The sequence below is a fragment of the Monopterus albus genome, unplaced genomic scaffold (assembly GCF_001952655.1).
Source record: "Monopterus albus unplaced genomic scaffold, M_albus_1.0 scaffold302.1, whole genome shotgun sequence".
Taxonomy (NCBI): domain Eukaryota; kingdom Metazoa; phylum Chordata; class Actinopteri; order Synbranchiformes; family Synbranchidae; genus Monopterus; species Monopterus albus.
This window is the reverse complement of record NW_018128182.1, coordinates 227,766-245,715: the sequence shown is the minus strand read 5'-3', so window position 1 is coordinate 245,715 and position 17,950 is coordinate 227,766. Positions and strand designations below refer to the sequence as shown.

Sequence of the window (17,950 nt, the reverse complement as noted above, 5' to 3'; positions counted from 1 at the left end):
GAGTTGGGGCCTCTCACCTCTCAAAACACTAGGTGGCTGCATCTGGGGACAAAGGGACATTAATTTAGGTCGACACGATTTTGGTCGTGTCGAAAGGGGGAATTGTTAGATATTTTTAGTCAGATAGATATTGGATAGATACTTTATGTATTATAAATGTTAGTGGAGAGAGGATGTCTAGTTAGACTGTTAAATGCTTAGGCCTGCTTATGAGTTTCTGCAGGGTACATCTGGTCAAGACTAGAAGTTTTTTTCAGCTTACTAGGACCTGGATGACTGAGAATCTGCACAAACATCTCTCCTAGACACTTCCACACCTCCACGGGTATGTCATCTGGACCAACAGCCTTTCCACTCTTCATTCTCCTCAGAGACTTCCTCACCTCATCCTTTCTAATCTTTGCTACTTCCTTCTCTACGATATTCACCTCTTCCCCCCTTCTCTCATTTCCTCATTTATCAGTTCCTCAAAATACTCCTTCCATCTTCTCTGCACACTCTCCTCACTTTTTAGCACCTTTCCATCTCTGTCTTTAATCACCCTTATCTGTTGCACATCCTTCCCATCTCTATCTCTCTGTCTCGTTAATCTGTACAAGTCCTTCTCACCTTCCCTCGTGTCTAACCTGGCATACAACTCATCATATGCTTTCTGTTTGGCCATTGCCACCTCCCTCTTCACTCCATGCTGCAATTTCTTGTAATCCTGTCTACCTTCTTCAGTCCTTTCAATGTCCCACTTCTTTTTAGCTAGCCTCTTCCTTTGAATGCTGTCCTCTACTTCCTCATTCCACCACCATGTTTCATTATCTTCTTTCCTCCTTCTAGATGAGACACCTAGCACCTTCCTACCTATCTCCCTGATCACTTCTGCTGTAGTTTCCCAGTCATCTGGAAGTTCTTCCTGACCACCCAAAGCCTGTCTCAACATCTGTCTGAATTCCTCACAACATTCTTCCTTTTGCAACTTCCACCACTTGGTCTTCTTTTCTGTCTTTCTTCTCCTCTTCTTCCTGACCACCAGAGTCATCCTACACACCAGCATCCGATGTTGTCTGGCTACACTCTCTCCTACCACCACTTTGTAATCTCTCTCAGATTCCCTAATCTACATAGAATGTAGTCTACCTGCGTACTCCTACCTCCACTCTTATATGCAACTACTGTATATGTTCCTCCCTCTTCTGGAAATAGGTGTTAACTACAGCCATTTCCATCCTCTTAGCAAAGTCCATCACTGTCTGTCCTTCTAGGTTCCTTCCCTTAACACCAAACTTGTCCATCACCTCCTCATCACCTTTGTTCCCCTCACCAACATGCCCGTTGAAGTCTGCCCCAATCACCACTCTCTCCCCTCTGGGAATACTCTCCATCACCTCATCTAACTCGCTCCAAAATCTCTCCTTCTCTTCAAACTCACAGCCTACTTGTGGAGCATAACCACTAACTACATTCAACATTACCCCTTCAATTTCCAACTTCAAACTGATCACCCTGTCTGACACTCTTTTCACCTCTAAAACATTCCTCACGAGCTCCTCCTTCAGGATCACTCCTACCCCATTTCTCTTCCTATCCACACAATAATAAAACAGTTTGTATCCCCCTCCAATAAGCAGCAAAATTATGTAAATATTGTACATTATTTTAAAAACTCCGTTTACAATTACATTTCAACATTAAACCATTTTCATGCAGCCTCCAAATGAAACTGGTCCCCTCACTGTCAGAATCTTAGAGAATCACAACAAGAGACAACCAAACAGATGTTGAATCTCTCATGATTCCAGGATCAGCTGTTGATTCAGGTACTTGAACAGGTGTGACAGTGGATGTATTTAAAAAAAAAGGAGTAGGGGACTCACTGGGCCTGCATGGCCTAGAAGAAGTTGTAAAACTCGGCGAGATCTCCCTTGTTATATTAATGGGCATAGTAAAATAAAATAAATAAAGGGCCTTTTTGATCATCAGTGTAAAATCATATTAAATCTACTTTGATTCATTGCAAAACAACAAAGTGTAAGATTGCATTTAGTCAGTATGAGTGCACTCTATGAGCGTATTATTATTGCTATAAAAATGTGTTTAAATTTTATTTAATTTATTCTTCTTTCACACACTCTGTATACTGTATCAGAGCTGAATATGACCACTTCAAAAGGGGGTAAATACTTTTTATGGGCCCTGATCTGTTTATTATGACAACTGTAAGTTGGAAATATCTTCTCATTAATTCATTTATTTGTATCTATTTTCTCCTAGGGAGTTAGCTTAACGTTTTAATGTCATTGTTGAAAAGTATTACTGTATTAACAGTATCTCAAATGGTATTATTAATAAGAATATTTGTTATAGTTTGTCTTTAAATGACTTAATAATTCATTTGGATTACCCTGCATTCTTCATTTATATTTTTGTGAGATCCTTTGTATTGTGGTCTTATTTTACTCTGGCGTCGCTGTGTAGTAGCCTACGCCAGTCCTCATCTAAGTGCAGTTGTAATTGCTGTTGATTGCATGCTGTTTCTGAAGGTGTCAGTATGACTGTAGCCGGTAGGAGGGACTTAGTGCTCCAAGTTCTCATTTTGTGTGCTCTCCAGCCAGTCGTCCGGGTCCTGCCTGGAGAGAGACGACGACAACAGCATATACGGTATTTGGGGAAAACACAATGCATCTGAGGCAAAGAAGAAGACTGGAGCCTCATAATATTTCATTTTTTTGTTTACAACGCTCACATAGAGCATCCTCTGTACAGACGTACCGCGGTCCTCCTTATTCCTTCCTTCCTCCTCCTCTCCTCCTCTCCTCTCTCCTGTTCTGTTCTAACCGAAAGGACATCGGGACCTCTTGTGCGCCTCTTCGCCCGGAGACATGGATCTATGGTTTCATTCGATCCGGATTTGTTGGTGGAGGGTTTTGTTTCTGATGAGTGTTTTCCAGGACTATCTGAGCTCCATGCTGGACTGCCCGCCGACCTGCATCTGCTCTCAAACAGAGATCTATTGCAATAAGTCCGACAACGGCAGGTTTTTCCCTTTACTAGCCCTACAAGATATTGGGAACAATGGGACCAGTGTTGACATAGCAGAGTTATTCAAGAACATCACCTCTATGTAAGTAGCTGCGGATTATGCTGTGCGTTTTTGAATCATTAATTGATCACATCCTCAGTAAAGCCTCTGTGCTTTCAGGGTGTATGTTGCTTTTTTGGCACTGATTTGACTTGTTGACTAGTTATTTTATATTTTGAGACTTTTAGCACTTCTTACAACCTGTGTAGTGGCTTTTTATGATCAGTCTGATCATCTTTGTATGGAAGATAAATGTGCTTATTCTCTCCCCTCTGCACAATATGGCACATCCTTTACAGCTGACAAATTTAGATTACTTGATCTTGAACGTTGGTAGTGAATGTCTGAATATTTTTTTTGTGTGTATGTTCCCATAAAGTTGCTCCTCTGCAGCGGCACCGCAGGCCTTCGTGGCAAAATGACAGAAGGATGTTGCAGAGAACCTCACATCAGCCCTTCCCTTGATTCTCGTCCTCACGCACAACAACTGTTCCTACAGATTGTGCTAAATGAAACAGAAACAAATGGTGCACTAAGGTCAACCATTTACATTTCAGCCTGTGTCCTTTCAGCGATGCGACCCGACAAACTTTATTATGTCTATATGATGCGGGGGTCTAGAGGAGGGTGCTGTAAACGTCACTTGTGGCTGTTTTCCCTACTGAGATTGACATGAGGACTGATAAAGGGTTTGTGTAAAACAGTGGAGCTACAATGACCGCAGACTCTCCAAGCCAGCCCCCACCCACACACAAGAAGTACATTTTATTCGGTCTCCTCTCGCTCCTGGCTTTGATCCTTCCAGCCAACATTAACAACACTTTTTTCCTTAAAAAGGCAGAACAAAAACGCAGATCGGGCCTTAAAATAATACCTCTGGCGTGATTAGGCAGATTTGCATATAAAGTAAACATCTCCTGTTAATGCACTGGAATTCCCCGCACGGCTTCCTCCGCATCGTCTTACGCCACAAAGGGCTTTTCCTCTCATCAGTTCTGGCATCCCGTTTACCCTTTATCCATCTGAGGGAGACAACAACTTATGTGGTGACACGGTTCATCACCTTTCTGTGCCACTAGAGGGTAGCCTGGTACCCTCTATTCACTGGGGCTCTTCACAACACCGGAATCGTTTACGTGACTGCTTTATCGGAGACTTTTAGTCAATTCAGGCACAGAATATCGAACCAGATACATTAAGATACATTAACAGCAAAGGATAATAAAGAGATGACGGGTCTGAGGTCACAACACACCAATGGTGATTAGTATGACCCTAGAGTGGCACTTTTATAAAGATATCCTCTTTGGAAAACCTGCTCCACTCACATTCCAGTCATTCATCTCCTCTCTTATCCACTGGGATCATCAGTAGAATAATCTGCCTCTTGACTTTTTGCTTAAAATGTCAAAATCTATCTTATATTAAGCAGAAAGTCACACATTGATTGCCTTTTTGCCTTTGAGAAGCTCTAATGCAATTGACCCAAGACTAATTGTGCATTTCATGGTGCCTCGCCAGCAGGATGGTTGTTTTCTTGCTGCTCAGCATGGACAGAAACCTCCACCCAACACTACCAGCAGCTCAATGACAGCTTGTCACAAGATATCTTTCCCAATGTCACATCAGTTTTCCTATCAAATAGGAATGTATACAGTCAAACCACACAGAGATAGAGTTTGTGTAAAATCTGATTAACATACATGTTCCCATTCATATTTAGAATTAAAAGCACAAATATGGTACAGAACAAATTGGCTTAAAGCAATAACACACAATCTAATATATTGTGCTAATTGAAAAGATGCAACATGTTTAATAATTAAAAGGTGGTAATTGCTTGATGCTAATTTATTATGTGGCCAGAAAACACTCTTTAAAAATAACAGCCAGTATCCATAGTAATACAGAGCAGTCAGTGACGGACTCCACATACACTACAAATTGTCCTTGGTCCTCCATCTCTTTGTAAGGTGTTAGATGCATTTTGCTAACAAGAAGTCTATTTCATTCATCACAAGGGAACCAGGCAGAGATGGGACAATTTATTGGGAGTGAAAACTACAGCGAGGGCTCCTAGCAGGAACCGTGGAAGGGTTGGCCAGCCAAAGAAAACTGCCAAGTCCAGATAATAGTTTTCCAGTTTTCCACATTAGAGATTCATCATAAGAGACATCACAGTTTGAAATGGATAAGATAAGGCTTTGCTGTGATTCTTGAGGAAAAAAAAAAAACACGGTTGTCTGAGCAGCTGAAGCATTTGACAGGTTCGTGTGCAAGTACAGGTCTAACTGCAGGTGTGCGTTTGTTTGCTGAATCCAATCAACATTTCCACCTCTGGTGATGACGCTTGGCCTCGTTTTTTTGTTTTTCTTTTTTCTGTCGTGATGCTGGTTTGTACAGGGAGGCTGAAGTATCCAATCTGTGCACACATTACTGTGCTTACTATTGCTGAATGTCTGCAAGATGTACTTAGAGAAAATTCACCCTTGCAGTCCCTCATCTCTTCTGCTATTAAAGACATGCTTCTAGTCAACTCTGACAATTGTGGATGTATTCATCAACATCCATATATTCACAGTTACTGCTGAAACTGTTGCAAAAAAATCTGTCAGTTAGTAAAAGTCAAAGTGTGAAATGTGCATCTCTGAATGTACTGTATAGCTATAACCTGCGACCTTGGCAATCTAACAATAAAATGGTAATCTAAAGCATATATGCGCCATAATAATCCTACAGAGACCTCTGTAGCCACATTTAATCAAAATACAGTGTAAAAAAATGAAAAGATCCTGAAAAATGACATTTATCACTCCTGTTCACACACACACACACACACACACACACACACACACACACAAACAGGACTTTGAAACAACAGCCTTAACTAAACCTTGGAAAGAATTTTGTACCTGACCACAGAATATGAACATTTTCTTGGTGTAACATTTTATAGTTTTCCACCAAAATGAGGTACAGTCTCAGAATCCAAGGAAAGTTGCACTACTGCTATAGTGACATTATGGCTCTTTGTGTCATTACATGGTATTCAGTAATGCTTCTCATAACCTTATCAGGATTTACAGCTTGTTAGATTTGTTTAAAGACCCAGATGTGATATTTAAATAACTTGTATCTGTAATGTTTTTTTCCCCTCAAAAAAGTGCACTTACCTTGCTGGACATTCTTCAAATTTACATCTACTCCTCTTCCCCATTTAAAAATCCAGAATCTGTTCAGTTTCACAAGTTAAACAGCTAAACACAAGATGCCTTCTGTTTCACTGAAAAGTCCATTCTCAATGTATGTGCACTAGAAGCTGCTAGTTTTTACATGCACACTGGACAATGATTAGTTGCCTATTTGTAATGCCACAAAACGATGCTCAATATGTACATGTGTTGAACTCAGGTTTAAAGTGAGCATAGAAGGTGAATCCCACTTCTTTTGTCATGTCATTCCTTGGTCCTGGACCTGTGCTTGGCCTGGACGTTGTTCCAGTGTGCTATGATGAAGGACATCCCATAGCGCTTATTTCTACTGTGAGGAGCAAGGAGGCTTCCTAGGGGAGCTATAACTGATGATACATGAGTGGAAGTTTGCATGAATTTGACCTCTGCAGGATACTTCAACATGGCGAATGCAACACCAGCACGTGCACCTGGAGCTCCTGTGTTTGCTAAAGGTCATCTTAAACCAAAGATTTATACAACAATAGATGGCAAAGTTATAGTTGAGGATGAGTTTCTACACTTACTCTCTGTAAAAATAAGAACTTTAAATCAGGATGAGATAGTTTTGTTGGCAGTTAACACCTTTGATACGGAGTGGATTGAGGCCTCCAAGAAAACGCTCTTTGAAGTCTGTGTCACTACACAGCGTAATGTTTCTTATAAAGGAGTGCATAAAGATGCTAACAATGTTAAGGCATGCCTCAAGGTATTGAATGAATGTGGGGAGGATATCCCTAGATTTGTGTCTCATTACTTAGATGAGCTGCCACCAGTGACTTTCACCAACATGGACGTATGTGGTCTGCTTCACAAAATGAAGCATCTTCACGCCGAAATTATTGCTATGAAGCAAGCTGCTCACCTGCAAGCCGAAGCTAGCAAGGGTCTGCGGGCCGCTGCGGCGGATATGAACAAGCGGGTGTGTGCGCTGGAACTACGTGTAGGCCAGGGTGGCGTGTCGTTGGACTCAGTGGAGGCTAACAGCACTGATTCCATGACTGGTGAGAGGAGGGACGTTGTGTGTGGCCTCAAAGGGACTGAGGGTCAGGTGCTTCCTGATGTGGATGGAGCTGCCCTGGTGGAAGGCTCCGGTGGAGCAACACCATTGCCCGAATCACCAATGTGGAGCTTGGTTGTGAAACGGGGTGAACGTCAGTTAAGATAGCAGGCTGTTGCCAAGCCTGCGTCTCGTGTAGGTACAACCATGGCCGGTCGGAGAAAAGCTGGCAAGTCTGTTTGTATAATATGCCTATTTCTGACCACATTCCTGTAAAGTTGGCCGTTAGATTTGATTTTATACCTATTTTAATTCAAACTAACCAAAAGCATGAAAGGTTTGATTGGTCTACTCTTTCTGCAGAGGATCTTGCTTGTTACTGTTCTGACACAGATAAACTGTTACGTGATATTACTGTACCTAGAGAGGCTGTGATATGTACGGACTTTAACTGTACTGCTGTTAGCCACAAGGCTGATATTTCTTGCATGTATTCTAATATTATTCGGGTGCTGATAGAGGCTAGTTTGCCTTATTATGAAAGAAAAGAGGCATGCAAAATTAAACCTGGGTGGAGCACTTATGTGGCTGAATATAAGGGTAGAGTCCATGATGCAACAACTTCCTGGACCCTTGCTGGCAAACCCAGATATGGGCCTATATTTGAACTTAAAAAGCGTACAAGCACAGAATATAAAGTATGCTATAAGATTTATTACGAAAAATGAACAAAAGCTGAGGTCTGACTCTATGGCTGAAAAACTCCTAAGGAATAACATGAAATCATTCTGGAAAGATGTTAAACATATTAACAGCAGTAGATTTTCTTTACCCCATACTATTGATGGAGTTTCTGGCCCGGATAAGATAGTTGAGCTTTGGTGACACCACTACTCCCATCTATTTAATTGTGTCCCTAGTGAAACTTCCTCTATAGGTAGGGTTGACTGTTGATTCTATTAAAACATATGAGGTTTCTCAAGCAATAAGCAATTTGTCAGCAAATAAGTCTACTGGGATTTCTGTAGAACATCTTAAGTATGCTAGTTTGAGGTTGGCACCTCTTTTAGCTATTTGCTTTACTTCTTTTGTTATGCATGGGTTTATGCCTGACTCTTTAATGTCAATGCTTTTAGTCCCGGTGGTGAAGAATAAAGTAGGAAAGGTGGGCAGCTCAGATAATTATAGACCCATTGCACTTGCTAACATACTTTCTAAAGTATGTTAGAAAATTCTCTTGAGTAGGTTTCATAATCTTATTGGCTCTACTGATAATCATTTTGGGTTTAAAGCCAATCATGGCACCGATATGTGTATTTTTGCTTTAAAAGAACTAGTCAGTAAATATAAAAGTAAAAATTCGACCGTATTTATGTGTTTTTTTTTAGATGTTTCTAAAGCTTTTGATCGAGTGAATCATAGGAAACTATTCCAGAAACTGTGTGACGCCCGAGTGCCTAAATATATTGTAAGATGCTTGTCATATTGGTATGCCCACCAGACTAAGTGTGTCAGATGGGGTAATTGTATATCTGCACCCTTTCAGACCTGTAACAGGGTAAGGCAAGGTAGTCTGTTGTCCCCGATTTTGTTTAATTTTTATATGAATGGTCTCTCTGAGGAGCTAAATATGTGTAGAACGGGATGTATGGTTGGTGGTACAATAGTATGCAGATGATATGGTGATCTTTAGTCCCAGCTCGGCAGGTCTCCAGCAGCTCTTGAATGTGTGCTCTCTGTTTGGGGAGCTTCACAATGTCAAGTACAATTCTGATAAAAGTGTTATTATGATATGCCACACAAAAGAGGACAGGTCCCTTGCATTCAGTTTTTTTAAGTTATCTAGTAACAGTTTAACTGTGTGTAATGAAGTTAAGTACTTGGGTCATGTTATAAACGATTGCTTGTCTGATGACGGGGATATGTATCGGCAGTGCCTTATGTTGTATGCACAAGCAAATGTGTTGGTTCGGAAATTTGGCTTGTGTTCGGATGGAGTAAAATTGACTCTGTTTAAAGCATATTGTACCTCCCTGTACACTGCACATCTATGGTCTAATTACAAAAAAGGCAGTCTTAGGAAACTGACAGTGGCCTATAATGACGCCTTGAGGTTATTATTGAAATGGCCTAGTGAATTGTTTGTGGCATCTCGGATCAGTACATTATCTGCTGTTTTAAGAAATTTGATGTACAAATTTATTTGTCATTTGAATAGTTCTGGAAACAACATAGTTTTATTTCTGACTAATATTGCATATAGTGATATGCGATATATTTCAGTACTTTGGAAACACTGGTATACCTACCTTTTAAAAAGGTAGTTGTTTATTGGTGGTGGGTTTTTTTTTTTGTTATTTATTGCTGACTGTTTTATGTTTTTTTTAATTGTTTTTTAGTATTTATGCATCTGGACCTTGAGTCTGTAATAAAGTATCTATCATCCTTCACAAAGGTCTGTTACAGATTGACAGAAATCAGTTTGTGGTTGGATGCTGAAGGATCAGAGGAAAGGACGCCTCATATCAGTTAAAATGTGTTTCCTCAAAGGTTGTTTTTACATCTTTCCCTTGCATCTTAGATCTAAGATGCAAGACAATGAACCAAATGAGGAGATGTGGAATCAATTAGGGGGACTGCAATTCACCTTGAGAAACATTCACCCTCAGTAGATGAATGTGGAAACAGCTTTCTAGTGTCAAAGTATGCACATACTGTACGATACCTTATTCTGCACAGAGAAGCTCTAACAGAAAAATGAAGTATAACACATTTCTGAGTGGAGGGTGACTTTAAGGATACAATAAATGATTTAATTATAGCACCGCTAGCACAGCAAAATACCCACATTTCTCAACACACTTCAAACACCCAGCCACGAGGACATTTTGAAGTTGAGGGTACATTTTGTACAAGTATACTTTAACATACATAGAAGATGTGCTTTTTGATGTTTCATTTAAATGCATATATTTTAATCTAACTATGGGATGCCATTTGGCAAATTAATCTCCTTATAAAACAGTTGAGTTCCACAGGAAACAATTGATCCTTCAGCTACACTGAAATCTGCGATCCCTGTTCCATACAGGAATGTTTCCAAGGTATTCTTAGGTGACTTGTGTGGGCTGCAAGTGTCCCCTGGTTCAGACACTGAGCATTACTGCATTACATTAATTCCGTGTTTTCTTTCTTGTGCAGCCTACATATTGTATGTGTATGTGACTGTGGCGAAAGCAACTTAAACTCCAAATATCTGCGATATAATTCTTGTGTAAGGCTTCTGAATGTTATTATGATTCTGGCCCCAACTTGGACTCACACTTTGCCTCTGTTTCTGCCTGCTCACTAGTGATGGTGAAATTAGCAATTAGCATGACTGCTAATGTTGCAGTCATGTCTGTTACAAGCACAAAATGAATCAGTCACATGATTCCAGCAAAACAAGGCCTAGTTTTTCATGGGTCATGTGACAGTTGTTCAGCTGGATTCAAAATAAGCCTGTTTTCTCCGTGCATAGTTTAAGTAAAGTTTTGAGTTTTACCTCTTTGCCTAGCCAGGTCCCCATTCCTCTGTCTGCCATTTCCTTTAGAAGAAATGGGAGGGACTGTATGAATTTCAGAAATTCTGAGCAACAGTTTGATTGATATCTTTTAGAAAAATAACTGGCAACTTCCAGGAATTTCCAGGCCCATTGAGCTGGAATCCAGTCAGAGGGTTTGGTACCCCCTCCATCCATATGCACTCCGATACCTTCATTCTCATGGAATCTCCTTTCCTGCTTCACTGACAGTTTGAATAGGACTGGTTTTTTTTTTTCTAGTGTCAACATTTAAAAAGGTATATATATATATGTATATATTTTCCTGTCCTGTTTTATTAGTTCTTTCCAGTGGGCTTAACGTTGGTTGCCAAGTATTGTTTTCCCATGCCCCGTGAATGCACCATGGTGTAGATGGCAGTATCCTTCGATTTCCGGTGGAAGGAAAAAAAGGGAAGAAAGATTTTCTTCTGTACTCTTCAGGGTTGGAGGAAAGAAGCATCTTTAAGAAATGCTTACTTTTGAATTAATTTTTTTGGGGTTGAACCAGATACCATACAACTGACGCGTCAAATTGAAAAGAAGTGACTGAACTGCATCTTATTGGGACAATCTGTTTTTGGGAATATTGTTCTTATCTTGTTCAGGCCCAGGTCTGTTTGGGAAGTGTAAGGGTCTTGTTGTCGAATGATACTGGTTAAGTTTTTTTTCCTGAAATACATTTCATTTTGTTATAAGTACGTGAGTGTGTGCCTTATTGGGGATGGAGGATTCTTCTCCTCACTCTGTGTAGAGTACCATCACCAAGCTCCTTGCGAACCCAAGATAACTGTACCCTATTGTGTAGATATGGACTTTCGTTTGGTTTTCATTCATCAGATTAGATATTTAGAGAGCATTTGACTACTAAATTTAGAAGGGTGACAGCAGAGAGAGAGGGACTCACATACATTAGCGAGTAGTGAGTCCTCATTTGTTACACAAACATCAAACAAACACATTTTCTCCAGCCTCCTTTATAATTAAAAAAAAACTCCAACTTCTCAGCTAGTGAATGTTTACACAAGAGAGATATATAAAGTCCCACTTCTGTCAATCTGGGGTGTGAAGTGATGATGTATGGCCCAAATGTCCCATCTACTTTTTGCACTTCACTTCCATCTAGATCAAAGGCTGTCAATTTTTATGCTGCGTAATTACAGATTTCAAAGCATTTTGCCCTTAGGCTTTCTTTTCATCTCCAGTGGATTTTTTGTATGAATTTATAACAACATTAAAGGATTTTATTAGGGTTTCCCATGAGAATAGGACTGACCAACACTCCCCAGACCAGGGATATTGCATCAAAGGGGTTGTATTAGGGTTTTCCAATAGGGCTGACCACAAACCCCAAAGACATAGTTTGATGTTCTCTAAATGTTTTATAGATGTAAGGATTAATGTTTCTCTTTATATTAAATAATCTTAGGAAAAGCAACTGTTTCTTCACACTGTATGGGTTAGTTTACTGACTCATGTAAACCCATAATAAATTAATATTGTAAATAATATAAATTAAATTATTCCTTTAAGCTTAGTGGCTATTTCTCCCCAACATAGTTTAATTTTGAGGAAGTTTAGCCCTAATAGTTTTGATATTTGCTAATGTAAAAAAAAGTAACTTAAGTTAGGGATAAAAACTAATTCCTACAGTTAATTTAGAAACACCTATTTTAACAGGCATATATACTTTAAATACTACTTCCTTTCTCTTTTCAGAAACAATGCATTAACAGACTTATGTAGTTCAACTTTAACAAAAGACTCACCATGCATCTGGTAGGCCATTAACACAGATATAAATTCAATATGTAGCATAGGTCCAATAAAGACCAACTCAATTCAGTTCAATTCAGTTTTATTTCTATAATGCCAAATCACAACAAAAGTCATGTCAGGACACTTTACATATTAAGGTATAGACCTTACTATTATTATTATTATTATTATTATAGGGAAAAAAAGAAACCAACAAATCCCCCCAGCAGTTTTAAGTATATTTTGATGCATATACTTTAGTACTTTTACTTAAGTAGCACTGGGAAGGTGTGAGTTTCTGAATTTTTTATTATGGTATTCCTACTCTTACATAAGCAGATTATATTTGTCTGGTTGATTCTCCTGTTTTGTCTCTTTAGTAACCAAGTTCTTGCATTCATTTTTGTTTTTATTGTGTTTTCTTTCTCAGTTCACTTGTGAGGTGTATTCATATTTGTTCAGATGCGTTTGATGTACTGAGGAAATCCTAGGTTAGATGTAGCTACAGTATGGTCCCTGCAGTAACAAGATATTTTTCAAAGCCAGTGTTTACAAAAACATTGTACAGATGTCACCACCAGGGACACTTTTGAGTAAGTCGAATGAGTGATGAGGCAAAAGCACTGAGAAAAGAAAAGATTCTTCGTCTAACTTGTTTCTAGAGACCTGATTCTATATATTTTCCCATCCCAGTAACATTGACTTTTATTGACAGTTAAATAATATGCATACATTTATTTTGTAAACAGCGCTATGTTTTTCCTTAGAGAGAGATATTTGACTAATTTTAATAAGGAGAGTGCTGCAGGGTGATGTTAATTCTGCTGGCTTTTTGTCTTTTAGAAGAAGCTTTAATTTATTCTCATTGTGACATGCACAATGAAATTATGTTTGGAGCCGGAGGCCCCGGGCCACACTGCGTGCATACGCGCCACCATCACAGGCAACAGGGGTTTCAGTGTCTTGCCCAAGGACACTTCGACATGTGGACTGCAGGCACTGAGATTTGAACCTCCAACCTTCCTGTTGGGAGATGACTGCTCTATCCACCGCACCACTGTCACGTCCCATCAGCGTCGCTAGACCACTTGTACTGGGGCAAGTGCCCCAGTATAATCAGCTGTGCCCCAGTAAATAGATTCCCATATTTGTAAGGGTTTTTATTAGACCATTCTTCAGAGAAACTAAATGCAAGACATTAAATAAACCAATTGATGCACGTAAAAGAAACACAATAAAAACAAAAACATGCCGCAATAACACTGCAAAAACGATGCTGCAGCTGTGCGTGGAAACTGTGTTCCTGCGCGGCGTGCCTGTGTATACCGACCATGCGCACGTTTCAATTGCCAATCAGCGTACGTCGCATGACGAGCAGGTAAGATAATGTATGAAAACGCTGTGAAAGTTAGTGTTTCCATGGGTACTAGCTATACTATCTGAACAATGACTAATTCCTCCTGTAGATGGATATCAGAAAATTCTTGTTGAGAGGGAAGCAGAAAGGAGAGATGAATTTGAGGGAGGTAAGACAAATGTTGTTGACAAATGAGCTATAGCTAACGGACTTGCAGGTCTGTGTGTAGCTGTGAACGGTCATTTAGCGCACTGAGACGACTCCACACTTGGCTCAGCCACAATGGACCAAGACAGGCTCCACCATCTTGCTGTCTTATCAGTTGAGCAAGAAGAACTTTGTAAACTGAGTGAGAGTCAAGTTATTGACAGGTTTGACAAAATGAAGAATAGGCACTACACTTTATTGCACAAAAAGGGACCCAACTTAACTGCTTAGATTTGGTGGGCAAGACGCTTTTAAGCTTGGGGAAATACTTTGCTTTACTTTGTGTATAGGATGTATAGGATATGATATTAATTTGTAGTTGCTGAAGTCATATTTGGACATGTTTATGTCCTCCATTTTGGTAGCATTCATGTGTGTATGCTGTTTATTCTTTGAAAATGTAAAATTTGTTCTGATGGAGTACTTATTATTTGTGTGTATAACTGTGTAATGTACAACTGTATCTGTATATGGGGGGGCCTGCGCCCCAGTAAAGCTTCAGGTCTAGCAACGCCCATGTCGCCTCCCAAAACATTATTCTGTTTCCAAACCTTTATAGACATCACTAACCATCTTATGTTAGTTTTACATGTTTTCAGCTCTTAAAGACAGGTCAGCACCTATTTTGACCTGATTTGTGTCTTTTTATTAGGGACAGCATGCCTTTGTTTTTTTCTGTTTTTATCCCACAGTGTATTTTGCATATGTCTAACTGTTTCATCTTTTAGTTATTTTAAGTCTCATTATACCAGCATTGAATCTATGATTCCATATCTCATTTTCTTAACTGGAACACATTGACATCAAAGGGGGTGTATTTATTCTTCAACACTACCAGATGTTTAAAACTACAGCACTCCATTCGGTAGGTGCTGGTAATGTACCTATACATTGTTTGCCAACTGCCAATCATAGTAAAAAGAAACAGTGCTGTTTATACTACCTGTTGTACTCTGGATCACACTGATTATCTCAAAACATCAGCTACTCTAAATGGTATTTTGTCTTTCTGATGCTTTATTCAAGAAGGTATGTACCGCCCTCAGCACATATCGGCTGTGTGTGTATGAGTGTGTGTGTGTGTGTGTGCGTGTGTGCAGGTGTGTGAGTTTCATAGGTTAACAGCTATGTTGGAAGACTCTATAGGGTGCTGGTGTTATCTAGGTCAAGACAAATCATTATCACTGCTGGTTTTATTCACAATTCAGTTCAGTTTCTGTACTCCACACAATGCTTTATTAGGCATTCGTGTTATGATTTTGGGTGATGTATACCTCCTTCACTGTACTCAAGCTGTACCCAGTCCTCATGGTATTTTCCATGTGAGTGTAGTTTTCAGATGGGTAATTTTCATGTGTTCATGCATTTTTCAAAGCATAACATTTCTGGAAGGTGGCTCATAGCCTATAAAGATGGATGCCCCTTGCTCCTTACAGTTCATTATAACTGATGTGTACACAGTGTGTTCATCCCTGTCTCCACCCATAAGAGAAATAGTTTATACATTAGGTTTAGATCAACCCAGGGGGTAGTATTTATCTAGGTGCCCCTTTATTTGTTTCATTATTTGAATGATTTTTAGCTGGCAGCATTATTTGTGAACAGGACAAGAAGAACCTGTATCTAAAGCTTATAATCTCTGCACATTACATTGACAGTATATTCACATTTTCAATTTTTATGAATTTAGCATTTATTTCATTTTACCAGTAATAAAATATTTGTTTAATTGGATAATGTTGATAACATCCCAGGGTAGTTGGTTTGACTGCATATGCAGCATGTTATTAACCAAGTAACCACAAGGGGTGCTAATATGTAGTCTCTAAGAACAAGACAACATGGGATTTGTAGTCAGTTTGCCTTGCTACCATCAAGTACCCTACAGCCCCATCAGCCATTTTGTTTCAAGGTCACACAACCCAGTACATCCTGTCTGAAACCAATAGCTCCGCATTTGTTCTCATCCATTCTGCGTCACTATGTAAGTGCATGCATCCATTTTTACACATCACAGAAGGTTAAGCAGAGTATTATAGATGTTCAGGTTTTAGAAAGTAGCCACAGGGGGTGTAGACATTAACATTAGATCTCTATGTGTGTGTATTACAAATCTGAGCCATTCAAAGTCATTGTATCTGATGCAGTATACAGCATTTTATTCATACAGTTTATTCATTTTATTCACAACGGACGTTACTGATGCAAAGCCATATCATTATATTACATGTTATCCACCAAGCACCCCACCAGGGACACTAATGCTACACTTGTTCCTTGTTTTTTCCTCACAATCTATAGTTTTTCTCTTTTCTCTTGGTGCTTCTGCCTGATCACTTGTTTGACTTACTCATAAGTCAAACAAGGTTTTAGGTGGTGACATCTGTTAAAATATGCATATATGATCTTCTTATGTAAGAGTAGGAATACCATAGTAGAAACAGAAATAGAAATGCATGTTTCAAATGTTACTTAAGTAAAGGTGCTAAAGTTTTTGCATCAAAATATACTTAACCTCTAGAGTCCCTGCGTCCTCATATGAGGACCGCACAGCTTGGGTTTCCAAAGCTCAGGACTCTAGAGGTTAAAGACACTGTGGAATAAACTGAACCAGAGACTCATGGTATAAACACCCAGGGTTGTAGTGTATCAAAAGAGAGCACATGATGATGCTGTGGTGTCAGTTATTGTACAGTGAGCATTAAATGTTAAAACCAGAGTAAAAAAAAACAGTATCAATCCTTAAAACCATTCAAATGTATATGAAGATATGATCATTATCTCCACTGTATAGAATCAACACTTTGAAAATTATGTTTCATGTTCATATAGAGATATTCCAGACTTTTGTGTATGCAGCTCTGAAAAAAGACTTGCTCACTGTTGATCACACTGCAAAAATTGGGAGTGAAATTTACTTGAAAAAAAACCTAAGCAACAATTTCCACGCAGAAATTCTAAGTAAATTTTACATGGAATAATCCCAAGTAAATTGTACTTAAAGACACAGAGTAGTTTCTATAGATGTATTCAAGTAAACTTTACTTGAAATTTTCTGTTACTGGTACTAAATCTTACTCACTCTTTCTTAGTAATTTTTATTTAGAATGCATTTGCATAAATACCTGCTTTTGTTCACTTTTATTTCAGTTATATTTAAGTAATGTTTACTTAAAATTGAGTTATAATTTATAAGTATAAAAATAAGCCTTTTTAAAAACAAAAATACACCAACATAAAGAAGACAGACTTCAACAACAGCAGCATCTTTATTATGTGCTATAAGCTTCCAAGTAACCCCTTAATTCACAACATACACAGACATCACAGCACCTAAAATCCTGCTGATTTGATATCATGCCTTTTAATGGTTAGTGTATTGGAACAGAAAACAGGCCACTGAATAGCTTGATCACCCATACACAAAACCATGCAGCCAAAGTACCTTTTGGAACAATTTCGGCTTACAATGAGTAAATGTAGTTTACAAAGTCATTTGCCATCTGGGGCCAATTCCTTTTATCTCAACATTTGTAAAAACATTTAACACTTCAAGAGAACTTCACCTTCAGTACATCTTCAGTACAGTGTACAAAACATTTTCTTGTTGCCTTAAAGTAAAAAGGCTTTGGAAGAGAACAGGACATAAATCACTCACATAATGGTTTAAAACAAAAAAAAAGTTAAGTAAACCCAGGAATATATGCTCATGCTATAAGTTTTTTCTGCAAAGACTGGACTTTGGGAG

General features: G+C 39.0%; 1 protein-coding gene across 1 annotated transcript in view; it reads left to right on the top strand.

Annotated features, from left to right (window-relative positions):
* Positions 1 to 2,731: 2,731 nt before the first annotated feature.
* The window catches only part of LOC109973725 (NT-3 growth factor receptor-like), a 127,050-nt gene continuing 111,831 nt past the window's right edge, over positions 2,732 to 17,950 (top strand). The window contains exon 1 of the mRNA XM_020623517.1: positions 2,732 to 3,112. Within this exon, the coding sequence (XP_020479173.1) occupies positions 2,871 to 3,112 (242 nt within the window). The 5' untranslated portion in view covers positions 2,732 to 2,870. The remainder of the gene's footprint in view (positions 3,113 to 17,950) is intronic.